This window comes from Equus asinus, chromosome 1 (genome assembly GCF_041296235.1).
Source record: "Equus asinus isolate D_3611 breed Donkey chromosome 1, EquAss-T2T_v2, whole genome shotgun sequence".
NCBI lineage: Eukaryota > Metazoa > Chordata > Mammalia > Perissodactyla > Equidae > Equus > Equus asinus.
This window is the reverse complement of record NC_091790.1, coordinates 183,995,850-184,018,433: the sequence shown is the minus strand read 5'-3', so window position 1 is coordinate 184,018,433 and position 22,584 is coordinate 183,995,850. Positions and strand designations below refer to the sequence as shown.

Genomic DNA, 22,584 nt, shown 5'->3' with positions numbered 1-22,584 from the left:
ATAATATATACCTGTATAACCTCCCCCCAAACATATATTTGAAATTTGACTATCATATAATAGTATACAGCACTGCATATCTAAAGTTTACCAAAAAGGGAGGGCAGCCACGCAGATATAGAAATATGTCTTTATGGCCACAAGTAAAAAGAACAAAATTATCTATCCATGCAAATTTCCTCTCTCATTTTTATTCTACACTATCATAAAACTCTCCTTTTCCTTCTTTGAGGACTTCTAAAATCTTTCATTCCTGAGTAACAGCTTTCTTAAGCCTCATTCTGCTATGTCTCTTTTTTTTTTCAGGTAAACTTTTCCCATGTAGATGACCAAATTTTTACTTTTCTGAGGCTCTTGGTTTCTGTTCTATAGTCTTGTGCTATTTCTGCTTATTATTATTATTTTTTGCTTTAACTTTTAGTTATCTCTTTTCACTCTCATACCATTACACATATCACAATACATCCTTCTCATCCCAGTGATTCTTAACTTTGGGACTATTCATGAACATTATCTCAAGAAGTATTTTGTATTTCAAAATAAAATTCACTTTAATTACAAACTGAAACAACCAGAGGATGCCATAAATCCAAAAAGATTAGGAATCATTCAGCTATAATTTGAACCCCTTTCCCACACTTTCTTTTCTGCTTGAGGTCATCCCAGCCCTGTATCTCTGTGTGGCATAATACCTTCATGAACAAACTCGAATCCTTGTTTCTTCAAATGGAGCTTTTGAAGAGGTACCTGGTAAAATAGTATGTATTTAACAGAGAGAGAAAAGGATAAAGAAAATATAGTAAAATGTTAACATTTAGGAAATCTGAGTAAAGAGAATTCTTTATACTATTTTTGCAACTTTTCTAAAAGTCTGAAATTATGTCAAAATAAAAAAAATTTTAAAGAGAGATACCTGATAAGGATTCTTCCACATCCTATGATTGGTGTGTTTCAGAATATTCAAGGGGAATACATCCTACCCCCAGATTTGTAAATATCTAAAATGCAATTTAACACACTATTTAAGTCACATAATTAAACATAATATATTAGAGGAAGACACCACTAAAATGCTATTTTTCCATCCATTTCACTGTTCTTCTAGTCTAAGAGACAAACTGCTTAGGGCATTTTAGAATTCTGGGTACTTCAAAATTGTTTTTCAATGATTTGGGATTAGATAGCATCTAACTGCTTTTCAAAGGGATTTGTACGCTATGCACTTGGCATAATGGATTTCAATTCTTTTCTCCAGAATGCAGTTCACAGCATAAATCAATAAGGCTGTCTGCTTCACAGGCTTGTCACTTCTGCCGAGTGCCTCATCTCTTTCTACCTCTCTCCCCATCCCACCTTTCAGCCTCTAGCCATTTTCCATCACTACACTCTATAAAAAGCTATTTCAGACTTCTTTGAACCAGAGTGGGATACTTGTAGACGACACTTTCAATGTTTTCATATAATAATAAATAAAACAGCTCGTCTAAAGGCAGATATGACTGGCATACACATATTGCTGGAGATCATCATGCCCTACCCCACCGAAGTCATTTTTAGTGAAGCATTTTAGCTTTCACCCACAAGGAGTCAGATTCTCTGGAAAGCAAAACGTACAGGAACTGCTAATAGATGAAAACATATTAGATAATAAGAACTCTAAAACCAGCACAGACTACTACTAGATATCCAGAACCCCTGGACAAGTTACTTAACCTCTAAGCCTCAATTTCAAAACTTTTTTTTAATGAAAGAAAAACAAGATGGCACCTATCCTCAAAAGGATGTGAGGATTAAATGAGATGATCTAGATAAAGTGAGGAACACAGTACCCAGCACAGAAATGCTCAACATTAATTATTATGATGATGCCAGAATTCCCATGTCTTTATGATTCCATCCTTCTTGACTCATTACCTGACTAGTCTCACAAGGACTGGGCCTCAATTTCTTCATCTTTAAATGAGACATCCATCTCTGAGGATATCCACCTCTGAGGATATGGTTTTCTTAATTGTGTGGAAAAGATTTTGAGTCAGGCATCTACAAAGCCCTTCCTCATTATATTAACTCTGACAACTGAAATACTGTTCCCCTAGACATAAAATGAGGAAACTATAGGGAACCAACACCCCTAACATAATTTCATGAGAGTGCACAAAACAGAGAATCAGCAAATGGACCTGACAGTAATTCCTCTGAACAGATAGGAAAAGCAAAATGAGAGCACAGGCAACACAAAATGACCCTGTGACTCTAAACACCACATCCAAATAAAAGGCATATCTGTCTATATCACCCAGAGCCAGTGACGGGCAGCAGATCAGTCAGCACTCCATTTTTAAAAAATCATTCCCCAAAACAATAAGATAACATGGTAGCAATTTTACTAAAACCTCCTTCTTAGCGTGGATCATCACCTGGGGGTCAACATGTGCTTCATCTGAAGGTTCTTCTTTATTACATACACTGTAACGAGGGGCCGGCCCGGTGGTGCAGTGGTTAAGTTTGCAGGTTCCGCTTCTCGGCAGCCCCGGGTTCGATGGTTCGGATCCTGGGTGTGGACATGGCACCGCTTGGCAAAAGCCATGCTGTGGTAGGCGTCCCACGTATAAAGTAGAGGAAGATGGGCATGGATGTTAGCTCAGGGCCAGTAAGCCTCAGCAAAAAGAGGAGGATTGGCAGCAGTTAGCTCAAGGCTAATCTTCCTCAAAAAAAAAAAACTGTAATGGTTGGAGAGGGGGCAGTTTGGTACAGAGGGGTTCCTACCTTTGCCATTCTAGGCCTGTAACAGTGGGACTGAAAGATAATGGAAGAGAGCACAGAAAAACAGATTTTCTTGTCCCAGAGCACCCTGGTAGTTGTAGTCAATAATATCTACGGAGCTATTGGAATTTGGATGCAATGTCCAAGGGAGTTAAATCTAGTCTAATCCACACAAAATGGATGAGATTAAGTGTAGAGTATTTTAAAAATCAAAGTAGGAAGAAGAGCAGGCAAGGAAATCTAATTAAGGTGCAACTAAATGTAAAAGAAGGCATTAGTGTAATCAATAGCATTATCACATCAAAAGAGAAGCTGCAAGAATTGCCTAAGGGAAAGTCTCAGAGAAAGCCTGGATCTACAGTCCAAACCAGGCGCAGGAAAACCCAGAGCCTCCACTTACATTCCTGGACAGGTCCAGGATCTAAACTTCATACTTAGGATAGAAATTTCACCCAACAGAACAGCCTTTCTCAAAAAAGCCTAAAGTCAACGATAGCATTTGATTGTTGGGGGGACAAAGGGTAATGGGCCAAAATCTCATCACAATAGGAAAAATTTAAAAACTGCACAAGAAAGTCAAAGTGAAAGCAGAATCAAGGGAAAATGTGGCTTAATTCTGAGTAATAAATGGAGCTTAAGACAAGAAGAATCCATTTGGCCTTCCTCGTAATATTCTCTTTCAAATAGCCCAAGGGTGTTAAAGGACTTGCAGGGAAAAAATATCTTCTCACACCACTGAGCTCTACAGAGAAAAAAAAATGAAGCCAATCATGAAGCAGTTTACTGTCTTCCATTTTCAGACTCCAACTCCAAACTACAGAAAATTAAATATACTACAAAACAGGTGAAAGTTATGAACTACAACAATATAAAAGCAAAGATAAGGCTGAGAGACATGAGGTAGGAGAGGGGCGGAGAGGTGGAGGAATAGCTAGGAGCAAGCACTAAGGTCCTATCTTCACACTGTGAGGGGGTCAGGAGATGCTATTAAGAGCAGACGGAAGAAATTAGTACTATGATGTAACTATGAAAAATAGAGCGGGAAGGAAGACAATACTGTGAAGTAATCCTGCTACAGAAGAAGTCAAAAAATGTCCAAGTTTGATAAATCAAGAAAAAGTGGTATAGACATATTATTTAAAGTTATAGAAGTATTTTTGTTTGATAACACTATAAACAAAATAGTTAAACTATAAACAAAAACAGTTAAAGTAAACGTCTCTGAAAAGTGGGACAGCGGGTAAATAAACAAAATAGTTAAACTATAAACAAAAACAGTTAAAGTAAACGTCTCTGAAAAGTGGGACAGTGGGTAAGGGAAGAGTGTGGCACAAAGCCACTGATTTTTATTATAAATCCTTCCATTTGATCTTTTATCATATGAATGTATTACTTTCATTGTTGAATGTATGACTTTCAACAAAATAAACTTTAAAAACAAATAACTGTAATATAACCTTCCAAACTGATCCTTTTGTAAGATTTTATTTACTTTATTTTTCCTTCTTCTCCCCAAAGCCCCCCAGTACATAGTTGTACATTTTAGTTGTGGGTCATTCTAGTTGTGGCATGTGGGACGCCACCTCAGCATGGCTTGATGAGCGGTGCTAGGTCCGCGCCTAGGATCTGAACCGCCAAAACCCCGGGCCACAAAAGCAGAGTGCACGAACCCAATCACTTGGCCATGTGGCCAGCCCCCAAACTAATCCTTTTGAAACTTAAAATTAAATGACATGCTAGAGCAAATTGTCACTAGAAAAATCAAGTCCCTTTCTTATGCTAAGAAAGCAGAGTTCAAGTTTAGAAACAGTCTTACTTTAGAATAGCAAGACTAACTTCCTAATTTGGAGTATCTGAAACTAACAAAATTTTGTATGACTGCAATCACATATTTTTCATTCCAATATGTTGACAAAATTTGTAAATGCTCATTAACATTAATAACAGCCCAAGAATCCAGTTAATAATTATGCTTTTATATAATATGTGAGAAAAACAGGCTTTACCATGCAACTTCATAATGACTGAAGGATGAGTGGATGGTTTTGTGGAAACAATGTTGTTAGCTCACTCAAGGCATCACTTGGCTCCATAAAGTCTCTATGAATAGTAGCTATCATAATTTGCTCCTTAACAAATACTTGGGGGTAACTGGTTGCACATTTCAATTACTAAAGCTCAACCCAGACAATCACAGTTTCTGTAATTCCCGTATAAGGTTGTGCTGGCTATTCACCTCTTGTCTCTCACTTCCATGCCCTCCAGTCCTCACTTGTTCTGAACTGCTCCATACCCACCTCTGGGCTGGGTCAGCTAACCTTTGTTAAGCAGACTTGCCTGCCAGCTTCCTGTTAGGTTTTGCCAATGGGAGGCAACAGTGCGAGACGGGAAGAGGAGAGGAGAAGGGATTTCCTTGCTGTTTTCATTCCTATCAAAATTGAGCTTCGTCTCCCAGCTTCCCCTCCCCTGGTGGATGAGCACCAGCCACATGGTATCTCATTCAGAGGTCAGATTACCAGCTGTGTGGGAGGCCCTCTGAGCTCCAAGGTTCTTCTCTTCTGTTCCCCCAGCCCTAAGGGTGGTAGCTGCTTCCTAGACTTTTTAATATCTGGATTACCTCAGTGTCTACCTTTTGCTCTTTTAGTCTTCCAACACCTGCGTAACCAATTCCCAGAACTAAATTCTCTGAAATACCTCACATGGTTTACTGGGCTCTGAGTGACAGAAAGGGAAGAAAATACGTACCCTCATCAGAAATTACTCACAGAGTGCTGGTAAGCAGCAAAACTGTATATTAACTTGTATAAGTCAATAGCATAAAATGTATTGACATTTTATAATGTCAATAAAGTGATTCTAAGGACATTTTTATAAGACCACCACTAGGATTTGTTTCCATACACTGATGGAAGTTGAATACAAAATCTTGAGTTAGATGAATCATTAAAAAGAGGCTAAGTTAGTATAAAATGCCTTATGAAGAGAGAAATTAGACACTTAGAAGTGAAAAGGGGGTACAGACATAAAAGGAAGTAGGAGATATAAATACAAATTTTTATCTGTTTATGAGACTATCTTACCTATTCTTTAAGGTACTTAATAAGTCTAACATCCCAGCAAACCTCAAAATCAACATCACAGTAAAACAATAAATGCCTTCTTATGGAAATAAGTGACAAACAGTCACAGAAAGATTTGTCATATTATTCAATGAACAGACTAGGTTAAGTGTCTGTACAAACCAAAGAAAATATGATAACAATGGCAGCTTAGACCCTCATCTACCACTCTGAAGTCTTGGCAGACTACACAGATCTATACATATCTACTGAAAATCAACAATAAGTACTAACTATAATTTCTAGCATGGCTTGCAGTGATTTAATTATTTTTATTCTTATTACACAACTGGACCCAAAGTGTTCAAGAGTATTCAAAGTCTCCTCTCCATTCTACTTCATATCTGCTTAAAGTCTTATCCTCACTTCTACAGCAGAGTGGTTAAAAGTACAGACTCTGGAGCCAGAGTATTGGATCCAAATCCTTGCTCTGCCACTCACTAGCACCTAAGACAAGTTTCACTTGATTTCTATGCCTTAGTTTTATCATCTGTCAAATGAGGAAAATAAATAGAACCTACTTCATAGAATTACTGTGAAGACCAAATACGTTAATATTTATAAAAGGGCTTAAAATGGGACGCAGTATATAATGAGCGCTATTCCACATAAAGACAGGTAAAGCATAGAAATGCCAAAGAGAAAGTTACATCACTTATTTTTATCTTGGGAGAAAAATGCTTATAAATCACCAACTAGGAGTTTTGACCATACAGGGACTTCTATCAGAGAGTAGTTCTTGACCTTTTTTGAAGTATGGACCCTTCTGAGGATGTATGAAAGCCACAGACCTCCTGCCTAGAAAAATGCATATACACACAAAAGTTTCAAAATATTTCGGGGCTGGCCCCGTGGCCGAGTGGTTAAGTTCGCACGCTCCGCTGCAGGCAGCCCAGTGTTTCGTTGGTTCAAATCCTGGGCGCAGACATGGCACTGCTCATCAAACCATGCTGAGGCAGCGTCCCGCATGCCACAACTACAAGGACCCACAATGAAGAATATACACCTATGTACCGGGGGGCCTTGGGGAGAAAAAGGAAAAAATAAAATCTTAAAAAAAAAAAAGTTTCAAAATATTTCAATGTTCTTGGATTCAAATCACAGATTATTTCACAATATAGATATTCACGATAAAGATGATATAGCTATACCAAAGCTGAAACACTAGAGGGTGCCACGAGCAAAGAAAAACGTAAAGAAAGCAAGGAATTTCCAGTTGCTTAAAATCCTTCAACTGGAACAAACATCCTTCCACAGAAAAGAACAGTTAGATGAATCTACTGCACCAACTGCTTTAAAATATGTCAACTCTTCTATAGGTTCTAGATCAGCACTGTCCAAGAGAAATTTCTGCAATGATGGAAATGTTTTAAATTTGCACCGTCCAAAACAGTAGCCACTAATCACATGTGGCTACTGACCACATGAAATGTGACAACTGTGACTAAGAAATTAAAATTTCAGTTTTACTTAGTTTTACCTAACTTTAATATACATGGTCACCTGTGGCTGGGGCTACCACACTGAACAGTGCAGTGCCACACTCTATTTTTAAGTTTTTTGTATGACTTGCTTCCTTTGTTGTTTGTTTTTTTGACAGTTTTTTTTGCAGCATGTCAAGCTTTATTTGAAATGACTTGCTTCTAATCATTGTTAAAGAAATTTCTAACAGAGTGGGTTCATACAATAATTCAAGCCAATCTGTCTCCTGTGATAATTCAACACTGCAAAGACAGAAAAGAGACTGTCAGTGTCTCTCCTCTGCCCTACAGGTGTTTACAATCAAAAGTAAAGCTTTCTTCTACTCATCATAGAACACCCTACCTACCCAATTCCTTGATTGTTTCTTAAGACTCTGAGTTACAAGAGCTTAAAAAAAATAAGTGCAAATTAATAAAGTTAAGTAAGAAGGCTTTTGTTTTTAAAAAGGCCTTTTCCTTAAAAAAGAAAAAAAAAGATTAGCCCTTGCTAATCACCAAGGGCTAAGGGAGCACTGAGAAGAAAGGATTTCAAGGACTTCGAGTAGGTATCATGAAGGAGAAGACAGAGTCTTCAGCCAGGAGTTTGTCAGAATTAAAGAGGGGGACTGCAGGCAGAGGCAACAGCTTGTGAAAGTAGATGGCATCGTAAGGGGACATCGACGAACACCCAGACAGCAGACTCAGGAGGAAATCTGGAGACGAAAGGAACAAAGCTCTCTGCTGCCGCCACACCAGATTCTTTCTTTACACTGTAATTTAATCTGCTAAAAAATAGAGTGGTTCTAAGGACACTAATGCTGACCCACCTGCCAAAGAGGAAAGTAGTCTATCCACATTATACAACACCTTACAGCTTACAATCCTGTGTCTGGCACAGTGCCCTGAATGGAGAAGGTACCTAGTGAATGTTGATGACAATGATAAGAAAGATTACAAAATGCATTCAGATATTCAGATACTTATTAACAGCTGCAAATATCAATAAAAGGCAGGTGAGTTGCTGAAGCTATCCCTGGATTAGAAACTGGTGGATAGGAAGTTTAGTATGCCCAGGCATTTGCAAATGGGGCAGAATGCAGAATGCAGCTGGCTCTTTTTGCAGAAAAATCATTTGTCCACAGCTGCTCTCCAAATTACCAAAAATCAAATAAGTAGTTGTCATGTGATAGCAGGATTAGAGGCTGCCTCAATTTCCATTAAGGAGAAATAACATAAACTGCCACAAGTCCCACCCCTCAGTCTCAGACAAGCACAAAGGACACTTTTATTCAGATCCTGCTTTCTGTAAAATATAGCATTGTTGCCTGGCTGCTTCTGTGGTGGGCCTCAATCCTGCTGGCTCTGTCATTACACAACCAACATTCAGTTAAAGCTGTTTCTCAGATTCTGGCGGACAGTTGTGTGACAACGTGTGATTTTTCTTTTGAGAACTAGAACTTGAACTTGTTTCTAGATACAATTATGAAGTATATACTTCATTCATATACAATACTACAGATCTAGGAATCTCTGCCATTCAATTATTCTCTCATTCATTCCACAAATATTTACTAAATTCTTGTCAGGTACTCCCAGCATATTTCAGTATTAGTGTTGCAAAAAAAAAACACTGACTGGCAATTCTGATTTTTTATCTTTAGTTAAAAAAATTTATTATTATAGAAGTGACATATGTTCTTTTTGGGTAACTGAGAAAATACAGATCAGGAAAAAAACAAAAAAGAAACAGAAATCACCACCTGAGATAGGCACATTACCAAGTTAATTTGGTATACATGCTTCTAGCATTTTCCCCCCAAATTTTTTACATGGTTGGTTTTGTTTTTTTAAACACAAATGAGACTATATATAGTTTTATATAGATACTGCTTTATAAATATTTAAAAATTTAATATAGAATAAATTTTATGTTACTAACATTTTACATCATTTTTTTACTGTTTACAGAGCATTTTAAAGTTATTTTACTAATTCCCTAAAGTTTATTATCTTAGTTGTTTCCAATTTTTCACTATTATACACAGTACTGTGATGACACTTCTTATATTCAATAAATATCTGAATAAATGAGTAAATGAATGGTTTACTAAGCTAAGCCTTTAAGTACATACCTGATTATTTCCTTGGCTTTGAAAGGACATAAAACTTTGAGTAATCATCCAGTTATGCTTCTGGATACGCTATTATAGCAGGCATAGAAAATTAATGCAGTAAAAAAGCAATCTAAACATTAAGATAAGCACATAACACTTAGTGGTGGGTGGAGGACACAATGAAAATATTAATCTTGATAATGTAAAAGTAAAGTACAGCTCCCAGAAGGGGGAATGTAAGAGGGAAGTGCAGGGGCACTCACAACCCCAATTTACAAAATGGCAAGATGAAACCCTATTGAAAGTTGATGGATCAAAAATAAGTTTACCATTTATAATTATAAAAATAATAAACTTTCAAAAATAATATAAATATCAAATAATAGGAGGTAGAGGAGGGGGTAGAAAAAGTGAATTTCTTATTTTTCATATCAAAAAAGTCCACAGAAATTGTCTAAAGTTGATAAATCAGAAAACACAAGTTTACTCATATTATTAAGCTTTATGGAAGTAACTCCAAGAGAAACTAAAGGCAGAAATAATGAAATAGTTTTTTGTTTGTTTGTTTTGGGTGAGGAAGACTGGCCCTGAGCTAAGACCTGTTGCCAATCTTCCTCTTTTTGCTTGAGGAAGTTCTCACTGAGCTAACATCCACACCAATCTTCCCCTGTTTTGTATGTGGGATACTGCCTCAGCATGGCTTGATGAGTGGTGCATAGATCCACATCCAGGATCCGAACCTGCGAACTCCGGGCTGCCAAAGCAAAGTACATGAACTTGACCTCTACACCCCTGGGCCGGCCCCTAATAGTTTTTAAACGTTGTCTCTAGACAGTAGGGCTAGGGATGGGAAGAAAAGAGAAGAGGCGAGACTTGTATTTTTTAATCGTAAGCTCTCCTCTCCTATTTGACTTGTTAGGAAGCACAGATAAAGGCTGGCTGAAAAATCTGTGACTACTCACTTCAGCTCCCCTAACTATATCCTTCTTTCTTGACAACTGGTCAAAGCCAACTGCTCACAGAGCTTTTCTTTAGCCAGAGGCAAACAAAATACCTAAGACCTTGGAAACCATCTAGTCTGATTTTCTCGTTTGACAGATTTTAAGAGCCAGAAAGGCTAAGTGAATTACTCAAAGTCAACATCTCTAGTTGGCAGCAAAACCAAAGCTCGAACCCACATCTCCTGCCTTCCAATCAAGTGCTCCATCTGCTCCATCAGAGACCCACCTTTGTCCTGGAGCACAGTCTAACCATTATTGGCTTGCGCTCCTTCACTGCTGTTTCACACTATCATGTGTATATCTTCAAGCCAAAATTTGGGTTTTACTGAGGGTCCAGTGAATCTGTATTATAAAATAATACGCATAATGAATTGAAGTGATTTTTCAAACTGCACCTGTAGTAACCCATTTTAGTCCCTCTAACACGCCCCTGGTTGCCCCTACCTCACAACCCCCATCACTGCCTTGGAGGATATAGCTACTTTGAAGACTAGTTCCTACAAACTGAGGGGTCTGGCAGCATGGTTCCCAGCCACAGGAATAAACGCAATTCATGAAGTTTCCAAAGCAATGCCTTTTGAAGCTGTGGTCTTCTGTGAGCACCAGGGCGCTCTGATTTCATGTTTTCCTGCACCCATATTAAATGGTTTAGCTAATTACCAACTCTCACTTTCAGTAGATGGAAAGGGAACAAAATTATTTTTTTTTTAAAAAAGAGGAGGACAAGGGACTTTTTGAGGAAAATGGACATCATGCACACATTTTTACTCTGTAAACATTATACACCATTTTACAAAGATTGTTTAATTAAACTTTAAATATGAAAGTCATTATGATTTATATAAATTATTTATATAGATTATTATTTATATAAGTTTGTAAAGAAGGAAATAAAAATGGGGACCAGATCAATCACTGGAAATCAAGTATGTGCAAAAGAGTTAAGATCTAATAAGCAAAATGCCAGGATCTACTGCATTTTCCATAAATTGTGTACAAGTTTGTATTGTGTACAATGTGTATTCGTTGCCTCACTAATTTAAAATAAGAACGGTCGGCCCTCTGACTTGAGGGACTTGAGCATCCGTGGATTTTGGTATCCACTGGGGTCCTAAAACCAATCAATCCCCCGTGGATACCCAGAGATGACTGTAATACTCCATGTTTAAAAGCATGCCTTCTCACACACGGAGCTGGGCATAAGGAGATGGGTGAGGCAACAGCAATACTGATAAATATTGAAAAGCAGGCTGAGAAGGGAGCCCAACACTCATCATTTCCTGGTTTACTTCCTGTTTTACTCCCTCTGATCCACCACGAAACGGAGGACTAAGGAATACACACATAGTTTGGTAGTGGCAGTACCAACTGAGGGTTTTTTAAAAAAGTCAACACATATGAAAGTACTTTATAACTGCAACATGCTACAGAAACATAAGGCATTACTTTATTTCATTTTATTTTATTGTGGAGCAAGAAAGTGAGGCAGAAGAAGAGACAGCTGTTGCACCCGCTCATGTAACTATCCATCCAGCATTCGAGGACCAGGACATTAAGGGTAGGACCATAAGCAGCTCCAGGTCTAGTCAGAGAAAGACCATATAAACCAGAGCAGCCCCTCATACCTGTTTGGTCTGCAGTGTTTTTTGTTTGGTTGGGTCTTTTTTTTTTTTTAAGTTTGGCCCTGAGCCGACATCTGTTGCCAATCTTTTTTTCTTCTTCTTGTTCTCCCCAAGCCCCCCAGTACATAGTCATATATTCTAGTTGTAGGTCCTTCTGGTTGTGCTATGTGGGATGCTGTCAGCTTGGCTTGATGAATGGTGCCATGTCTGCACCCAGGATCTGAACCTGCGAAACCCTGGGTCGCCAAAGCAGAGTGTGTGAACTTAACCACTCGGCCACCGGGCAGGCCCCTGTTTGGTTTTTAAATGTGAATGAATTCCCAACATTTTAAAATACGGAAATAGCATAAAAATTCCAGATTTCTGATTTCTCTTGAAAAATCAGGAAGATGTGGGAACAACAGGAAGCAGTACTGTGTTAAAAACTTGGGCTGGGGGCTGGCCTGGTGGCGCAGCGGTTAAGCTCACACGTTCTGCTTCTCGGCAGCATGGGGTTCGCCGGTTCAGATCCCCGGTGCGGAAATGGCACCGCTTGGCAAGCCATGCTGTGGTAGGCGTCCCACATATAAAGTGGAGGAAGATGGGCACAGATGTTAGCTCAGGGCCAGTCTTCCTCAGCAAAAAGAGGAGGATTGGCAGCAGATGTTAGCTCGGGGCTAATCTTCCTCAAAAAAAAAAAATTCTCCTCTCTAAAAGCTTGGGCTGGAGAGTCATTGGCTAGTTTGGTGTTACCTAACCTCTCTCTGTGTCTCAGTTTCCCTACTTACAAACTGGTGATAATGTATTAATACCTTCCTCATAGTATTGATGTGAAAATGAAATGAAATAGAAAAGTACAGGACTCAGCAGAGCGCCCCCCCGAAGAAATGCTAATCGTTACTATCATTACAGACTGGACAACAGCTTACTGGCTAGAGAAGCAGAACACGCTCCTATCAACAGTAAGTTCTCTTCAGGACGTCTACTCCTGGGCCGCCTCGCTCATTTACAATGCCTGTTCGGTCCAGCACCAGAGGTTGCAAACTCTAACAGCAACAGAGAGTCTGCAATGTAATATACAAATGCTAAGGAAGATAATAACAGGGAGAGTGGGGCTCAAAGGGAAGGGTAGGTAATCCAATCAGTCAACACATATTTACTGAGGACTGGGTTATAGGCGAAGACACAGTGATGAACAAGAAGGTAGGGTCCCTAACCTTAAAAAACTTATATTCTGGTGGAGGGAGCCATAACAAAGACATAAAGGAATAAAGAATTTCAAGATATGACATGTGCTATGCAGAAGATAAAATAAGGCAATATGATAAGAAAATGGCTAGAGGGGAGGGGGTGGTCTCTGATGAGGCACATTTGATTTGCCACCTGAACGGATAAGAAGGCAGCCATAGGAAGAGCCTGGTGAAAAGTGGGAAAAGTGGAAAATCCACAAGATTGGAAAAAAAATCACGTAAGGCCTTTGTAGGCATGGAAAGGAGTTTGGATTTTATTCTGATCAGGAAAGATTGTTATGAAATAGCTATTTGAGAAGTGTTGTTGGTGGCTGCAGGGGAGTGGGGTGAAGTGTTTGGAGCAGAGGAACCAGTATGGCATATGGACCATGACTAAGCATGGAGTACACCAGAGGTTCACTGGGGGGAGGACAGATGGTGGGGGCCTTATATGCTGTCCAAAGTAATTTGTACTTCATCTTATAGCTCAGTAGTACTCAATATTATGAAGATCTTTTTATAACAACCAAAAAAGAAAAAAGGAAAGAAAAGGAAACCTCTAATACATGATAGTCATATTTATTCAGAAAAACAGATAATGAAAAGAGTATACTATAAATTACTTAGTTTATTTGAAAACTCTTAAGAAATACTTTTGAGAGACAGTATTACCTACTCAGCCTACAGAAAACCATAGGTCACAAAAGCCCTTTGCAATAACTTCTGGCCACCCTTAGGGTTCTAGGGTGGAAGCATTGCTAAAGGTGATGAGTAGCATTCAGCAAACATTCCTCAAAGCTATGTGAAGAATGGCTTGGGAAGGACTGAGGCTGGGGCCAGTCAAACCAGTCAGATAACTAATTCAATGGTCCACAGGGGTGTGCTAGAGGGCCTGAACTAAGATAGTGGGAATGGAAAGCACATGTGAAATATTTAGGTGGTGAAAATGGAAAGGACTCAGTGAACAACTGGATGTGAGCAGCGAAGGAAAGGTAAGTCCAGGATGGGTTAATGAATGACTCATTAACCTAGGCAAGGAACAGTAAAAGAGCAGATTTGCAAAGGAAGACAGTGCGTGAAAATATTCACATGAGCTGTCTGAACAGATATCCAGACCTGAAGCTGTGATGCAGGGAAGTCTGTGATGCAGGTGAAAGTTTGGGACTCATCAACAAGGAGATGATAAAGAAAGCAGAGAGCATGAATAAAATTGACCAGGAATAATATGTAAAGTGAGACAATACAAGCAGCCAGGAAACCTGAAGAATATTCAAAGGAGAATACAGAGGAAGAATAAAAACCCCACATGTAAAGAATGAGACGGAGTTAGAAGGAAAAATGAGAATCGGGAGACAGTAGTGTCATGGAAGCCAAATGAAGGCAGAAGTCAACAATATCAAATGCAGTGAAAGAAGAGTTGAGACAATGACTTGCCAAGAGATTCAATACATTCATTCATTCAATACAAAAATGATAATCACCTATTGTGTGTCAAGCATTGATGTAGACACAGAGGAGACAGCAATGAACAAAAAAAGTCCCTGCCTACTTGGATTTTACATCCTGCCAGAGGAAGATAAACAATAAACAAATATATATTTAATACTTTAGGGAGAGGGGACATGGGGATCAGGGAGGGTGCTAGTCAAGGAATGCCCTTCTGACAAGAGATCTGAGCTCAGATCTGCAGAAGTGAGGAAGAAAGCATGAAATACTTTGGGGAGGAGTACCCCAGGCAGCAAGAACAGCAAATGCAAAGATGCTGAGACAGGAGGGTGCTTCGTGTGATCAAAGAACAGCAAAATGGCCCTCGTGCCTGAAGCACCCTAAGTTAGGAGAGGAGCAGCAGATGAGGTCAGAGAGGTTAGCCAGGGTTAGACTAGTGGGGCCTTGAGGGCCACATAAGATCCTTGGATTTTACTCTCAATGAGATGAGAAGTCTTTGGAAGGTTTTGAGCAGGGGAAAGATGTGATCTGGTTTTCTGACTTATATTTTTAAAGGGTCACTTGGGCTATTAGTGAGAGCAGACTGAAGGGAGGGAAACAGTGGAAGTGGGAAGACCAGTTAAAGGCTATTGGAAGAGGAGCGTGGCTTGGACCAGGACAGCAGCAATAGAAGTGGTGAGAAGTAGTCAGAATTTGCAGGTTTTGAGGGTAGAGCTGCCAGGATTTCCCGACAATTTGGATGCAGGGTAGAGTGACAGAGCAGAGTCAAAAATGACTCCAAGGTTTTTGGTTTGATCAACTGGAAGAACATAATAGACACTGAGATGGGAATGAATGTCAGAGGAGCAACTGAGATGCCCATTAGATATCTACAAGAAAATGCTGAGTAGGATGCTGTGAATTGGTGGGTTAAGCATGTCATTTTTTAAAACTGTTTTTAGATGCTTTTAAATGCCTTTTAGCCACATCTTAAAAACAATTTTTAACTGCTTTTTAACATGTATTTTTGCTCCTTTTTTGAAGAATATAATTAAGAACTGCACTTACCTTCTTAGAAATACTGAGGTCAACAGTATTTATAAATTCATTATTTAGATTCTCTTCTCGACAAATCAATTATAAAAGTACCACTATTTCCTTTTCTAAGGTAACAATATAATACTAGGTCACAACGCCTATCATATCTCAGTTTACAAATTTCTGTCAAACATTTTTCTTTATGGATGCCAAAAGAGTCTATGAAAACAAAATAACTACATAAGTAAGTTAAAGTAACATGCTGGAGAGACTCAAGAACCTGCTCCGTAAATTACTATATCAATATTCTTTCTTCTTTTTTTCTTTTCTATCTTTTCCTAAGAGATAGCTGTAGTATAAGCAGAAAGAAGCCAGAACTTGGAGTCAGAAATGCCTGGTTTTGATTTCTAGTTGTATAATATTGGAATAAAATCATAAAGTCTCTATGAGCTTCTGTTTCATCATCTGTAAAACTGAGACTGATAATGCCCATCTCATACAGAAGTAACAGTAGTAACAGCTAATCTTTATTAAGCCCTTACTATGTGCTAGGTGCTTTTCTAAGCACTTTTACATATATAGTCTCATTATAATGTATAATGTAATCCTCACAACTCTATCAAGTATTATTATTATCCTCACTGACATATGGTGAAACGAGGCACAATAAGGTTAAGTAATTGTTCAAGAGCAAACAGGGAATGAGTGACAGACGCAAACTTTAAATCTTGGTAATGTGCATAGTGCTTTACAGTATACAAAACATGTTAACATTTCTAAAAAAGAAATTTTGTGTGTGAGGAATGCTCTCCCTAAGCTAACATCCATTGCAGATCCTCCTCTTTTTTTTTTTTTTTCCTGCTTGAGGAAGATTAGCCCTGAGCTAACATCTGTGCCAATCTTCCTCTACTTTGTATGTGGGATGTCTCCACAGCATGGCTGATGAGGGGAGTAGGTCTGCACCTGGGATCTGAACCTGCATACCCAGGCCGCTAAAGCAGAGCACACAGAACTTGAACCACTCAGCCATAGGGCTGGCCCCACATTTCATTTTTAAAAGTAGGTATAGCACAGTAGACTGAACAATAAGAAATTGCTTTTTATAGGTCCAAAACAGTCAAATATCAGCAATTTCATATGGTTCAACATAACTATTATGCCATAGGCACTTAAAAAAATGAAATGTGAAAATGTTTTTTAACTGCAAAGGACTATGGAAGGTATTATTTAAGCAACAATAAATAGAACCACACTAAGAGTTATTAACACAATTGTCAAACTGAAAATCGTATGAAAGGGAACAGACAATAAATATGGGAATCCATTCAAATTACAATAGTCAATCAAAAGTCCATTATATATGCAATCCACATTTCCACTTGCAAAGTTGGTGTTTTTGAGGATTACTCTTCTGAACAGTATGGAGACAAACTCAAGCTGACACCATTTTCCCCATAGCCCTCATTAGCACTTGATGTAATATTTATTTGTTTCCTTTTTCCCAACCCATTAGAAAGTAAGCTCACGAGGGTAAAGATTTTTCGGTTTTACTCAGTGCTTTAAACCCAGCACCTATGCGTGTTCAAGGTTCACAATAATCACTCAAATTTGTTTGCTGAATGAATGAGAAATCAGAACTTCCTAAAGTACTTGGACAAGGATACATGAAATACATTTTAGACAAGGATAAATAGTGCTCAGAGATTTTGTGATGTAAACAATAACAAATAAAACAAACCTTTCTAAATGGCATAAGATAATAATGGTCCCTACCATAAACACTTCAAAAAGTGTCAGATATGTAAATTTGAATAGTACCCATTCAAAAATTAAAATCCTCATATTTACTTTTTGAGTAATCCATTAAAATAAACTGTATCTTGAATTACTTACAAAATTAAAGTTAGGATAGCATATAATCGAAGTTACAGACGTGGTAGTAAGACGGAAAAATCATCTTAGAATCCTAGATAAGGAGAGGGGGTTAGAGAAAAGTAAAAAAGCACATATGTTCCAAGAATGGAATTTACAAAGTGTTTGAATATAAAATCAAAATGACGTCACTTAAAACTAGGAATAACATTTCCATTTTAGAATTTGTTCAACCTGTACAAGATATATCTAAACTTAAAAGGGGTATGGGGCGGGGAAGAAATGCTATCCTAAGTTTCTAAGGAAATAAAAGCTACCTAAATAACATTTACACTATATTTCCTGTTCAAAAAAAGAGAATTCACCAAACTTTTTCCATGACTATCAAATGTTGCATCTGTCTAAGTTATTTGAAAAATTGTAGAACACCATACAGAGAAGATAATCATCATCCTAAAAGAATAAGAAATATTTTTCTCACTACCAGTTTCTCATGTGATCTTTCATAAAATTCTAAAAAGCAGAAGGGGAAAAGGGACCATCAGATGTAATTTACCATGTACATTTATCAGCAGCCGCTTGGTCATGGCCACAATAGACATCCTGCAGCTGGCTGTCAAAGCACCAAAAGCTGCTTGTCACCCACCTTCCTAGTCTCTTAGAACTAGGCTCACTTAGGTCAAAACAAGTCAACTGCTTTTCTCACCAGCAGTAATATACTAGAATAAATGTGTCAAGTATAATTCTGGCTGCCAAGATTTTGCTCTTAAGAACAGACTTATAACCATTAAAGGGGACATTAAATTGGAGTGATTGCCTAAAAGAAAAGGGCTATCTGCATCTGTAGCTTGATTGGGATAATACTTCTGAGGTCTTGATCTGTAATCAAGCCAGAGAAAAGGGAAGCAACTGGAAAAAGAAACAAATATCACAACCCCCAAAAGAGTGAATAAAGAGGAAACTATTGAAAAAAAAATGAGTCTGCCAGTAGCAATATGTAAATAAAACTACGGTTATACTTTAGAACAGATTCCATGTGTTGTGCAACAAGGAATATTCACTCTGACTTAGCACAGCTACAAATCATTAGTACAGAGGAATATTATAGAAATACTAAAGGATGAAGTAGACTGACGATGTGCATTAACACAGAAAAACATCCAAAACATACTGTTGGAAATTGAAAAAAACAAGTTAAAAAAATCTGCTACAACGAGTACAGTCTCATTGAAAAAAAAAAAGTAAAGGGATCAGCACAGCAGCGTAGTTGTTAAGTTCACGTGCTCTGTTTAGGCAGTCCGGGGTTCGCAGGTTTGGATCCCAGGTGCAGACCTACACACTACTTGTCAAGCCATGCTGTGGCAGTGTCCCACATACAAAATAGAGGAAGACTGGCATAGATGTTAGCTCAGGGACAATCTTCCTTAAGCAAAAAGAGGAAGATTGGCAACAGATGTTAGCTCAGGGCCAATCTTCCTCATACACACACAAAAAGTATAGATATGGTTATAGGCAAATAAAATAATTTAGAAAGATATACTGAAACTGTTAAGAATGCTTTTCTTCTGTGCAGAATGAAATTATGAAGACTTTACTTGTGTTATAGATTTTTTTTTTCTCCCTTTAAAATACTAAGTATGCAATTACTTTTATAATGGGGGTGGAGGATGGGTGGTTATTTCTAGGTCTGGCAAAGAAAAGAAAAATAGCATAATAAGCCCTTCTCACCCTTCACCAAATGAAAACTCTGAGGGCGGCCTCCAAGCTCACGGAATCAAAAAGACACATATATAGACTGGCAAAGCTGCCCCAATGTCCTCTGGAAACCCTTTCTTTAAACAGAATCCTGTGTGGAACCTCAAAACATGAGATAAAAGTGGAATCTCTCTTATTGAAGGAGCTGGGCAATGTAGAGAGCTATAGCCGTTCATCCCCCTCACCTCCCGCAGTACCTCTGAGGCTCCTTAGGACTCCACAGAGCACAAGTGGAAACCCCCTGATTCATGCAAGTCTTCCACTGAGCACTGAGAAACTGAGGCCCAGAGATTAGCCTCCTGCTGAGACATCTGCTTTACAGACTGGCCCTGGGTCATGTTATATACTAGGTATTATAAACACAGTCTTTAGGGCCTGAAAGCTTTTCAAATATATATAGAAAAGTTTAGAGAAAGCTTAAAATACAGATAAATTTGCTCCAAAATGCCAAAAGAATAATACATAATCAAAATTAATAAATGTCAGAAGAAAAAGATACATAAAGCTTCTTGATGTTCAACATGATTCAAGCACAGTAAACTCCCCAGTGGCTTTGCAAATGTCTATGTTTTTCTATTGTCTGAGGTTCACATTTAGCCATCCATATCCATCAAAGTAACACAAGCTGGAAACTGCCACAGAGAAAAACAAGTGGAAAAATGGCAGCAACAGAGGGGTAGTTTTGGAAACTGAAAAGAGACAGAAAAGATATGTTGATCAAGTAGGTAGTTAGAGATGCAAGGGATAGTGAAGTCCATCCTTGGATGGTAAAATCAAATTCCAAAAAGACTCCAATGGCATAAAATAATGAGCAAAATCCCACAGGATAAATTTTAATAGTCATAAACAGGGGCTTGCCCCGTGGCCGAGTGGTTAAGTTCAGGAGCTCCCCTTCGGTGGCCCAGGGTTTTGCCAGTTCGGATCTCATGCACGGACATGGCCCCGCTTGTCAGGCCATGCTGAGGCAGCGTCCCACATGCCACAACCAGAGGCACTCACAACTAGAATATACAACTGTGTACTGGGGGGCTTTGGGGAGAAGAAAAAAGAAAAAGAAAATAGTCATAAACACATCATTCTGAACTTTAGTCTAAAAAAAACCATTGCAGAAAAACACAGAATGATGAAGACTTTTGTCATCACCACAGAAAAAAAAGATTGAGGAGTCCTGGTTCACACTAAACTTAGTATGGAACAAGCACTATATGACAACAAATCTAACACATGGATAATGAAAGGTGCTTTCTGTTGCAGGCTGACCACACCTGTATTTAGTGCTGGGCACTTTATTTTTTAAAGATGCAGAAAAACCCCAATTACGTTTCACTGGGACTGTCAACAGGCCTAATATTTTAAGGAACAATTGGAAAAAGCAGAGATGTCTTAAACTTAAAGAATAAAAAGCTTTAGGAAAATGACCTCTCACTCAAAGGACTATTATGAGGAAGAGGAATCATAAATATTATGTGGCCCTAATAAGAAAAAGTAGGTAAGAAGTTGGAGTAGATAGGGCAGAATTCTGGGCAACAGATCATTCTTCTACAAGAATGTGAAGACGAGTGGGTTGTCAGGAAGCAGTAAGCTCCCCCATCAATAGATATTTTCATCCAAAGCATAGACAACCACTTGGGGGCACTGGAGAAGTGGGCCTTGTGCTCCTCCTGACTCAAACTAACATGCAGAAAGTAAAAGAGAAAAAAAAACCTCTAAGATTCTGCACCAGGAGATTCTGCACCATGGGGTCCATAGGTGTATATTAGGAAGACTGTCTCAGGTGAACTGGATACATACACCAGATAAGATTTGATACCATCCTTGCCCTTCACCTATTGGGAGAATATAATCTATTAATACACAATTCTGATGCAGCTGGGAGTATGTACAAATGCACACACAAACAGAATTACATACACAGTATAAAACTAGCTTTAACCAAAGGTTTGTTCCTCTTTGAGAACTGTAACAGTAGAAACTGAAAGGCTTTCCTGGAGAAATTTAGGAAAAAAACAAAATTCTTCTATCAGGGTCTTAAAACATTTTATAGTTTCCTTATTATTAACAAATCGCAAAGGAATGCAGATTTTATTAATGTACTACTCTATTCCTATCTCTGAAGAAATATTAATCTCTGAGATTAATCATGCAACAACATGTTTACTGACTGCTGCCCTTCCAACAATCCATAACACAGCCAAGAGACTCTGGGAAAGGACTTAGATTTGTCTTGCTTTGCCTGCTAAATCTGTACACTATTCTCATTCCGTAGGTCAAAGCAGGAGAAGCGGTAAAGCAGGAAAAAGAGAGTAAGGACAATACCAAAAGAAAGAAACAAATAAATAAAAGAGAAAGCAGACAAGAACAAGAAAAGTACAATCAGCTGGTATTATTTATGGAGGGACAACCAGCCCTAAGACCTCAATTGCTCGTAACGGCATTATCCTATCACAGGACAAGCATTCCTTTACATATGTGACTAATGTGTTTTTGAAAAAGCATGCACAATCTAAAAATACATATGTCAGCCACTTTGGAAGACAATTTGGCAGTTTCTTACAAAACTAAACATACTCTTACTCTGTGATCCAACAATTACATTCCTCGGTATTTACCCAAAGGAACTGAAAACTTATGTACACGCAAAAGCCTGCACACAAATGTTTACAGCAGCTTTATTCATAATTGCCAAAACTTAGAAGCAACCAAGATGTTCTTCAATAGGTGAATGGATAAACAAATTGTGGTACATCCATATAATGGAATACTATTCATCACTAAAAAGAAAAGAGCTATCAAGCGATGAAAAGTCATGAAAGAATCTAAAATGCATATTACTAAGTGAAAGAAGCCAATCTGAAAAGGCCACATACTGTTTGATTCCAACTATATGACATCCTGGAAAAGACAAAACTATGGAGACAAGAGAAAGATCAGTGGTTGCCAGGACTGAGGGTCGGGGTGGCAGGGTAAATAAGCAGAACACAGAGGATTTTTAGGGCAGTGCAAATACTCTGTATGATATTATAATAATGGATATACATCACCATACATTTGTCCAAACCCACAGAAATATAAAACACCAAGAGTAAATCCTAACATAAATTAGGGACTTTGGGTGATTATGATGTGTCAATGTAGATTCATCCTTGGTAAAAAATGTACCATTCTGGTGGGTAGAGCTGGTAATGGAGGAGGCTATGTATGTGTGGA

At 38.3% G+C, this 22,584-nt stretch overlaps 1 protein-coding gene across 2 annotated transcripts in view; it reads right to left on the bottom strand.

Annotated features, from left to right (window-relative positions):
• NRF1 (nuclear respiratory factor 1) overlaps positions 1-22,584 on the bottom strand; it is a 124,826-nt gene that overhangs the window by 81,490 nt on the left and 20,752 nt on the right. Inside the window, exons 1-2 of one of the 2 annotated variants that reach the window (XM_070513294.1) lie at positions 2,418-2,611; positions 693-747 (exon numbers count right to left, since the gene is read on the bottom strand). The exons of the other annotated variant lie outside the window; for it this stretch is intronic. Coding sequence (XP_070369395.1) covers positions 693-698 — 6 coding nt within the window. The 5' untranslated portion in view covers positions 699-747; positions 2,418-2,611. Of the gene's footprint in view, positions 1-692; positions 748-2,417; positions 2,612-22,584 lie in introns of those variants that run through there. 2 annotated transcript variants of the gene reach the window in all.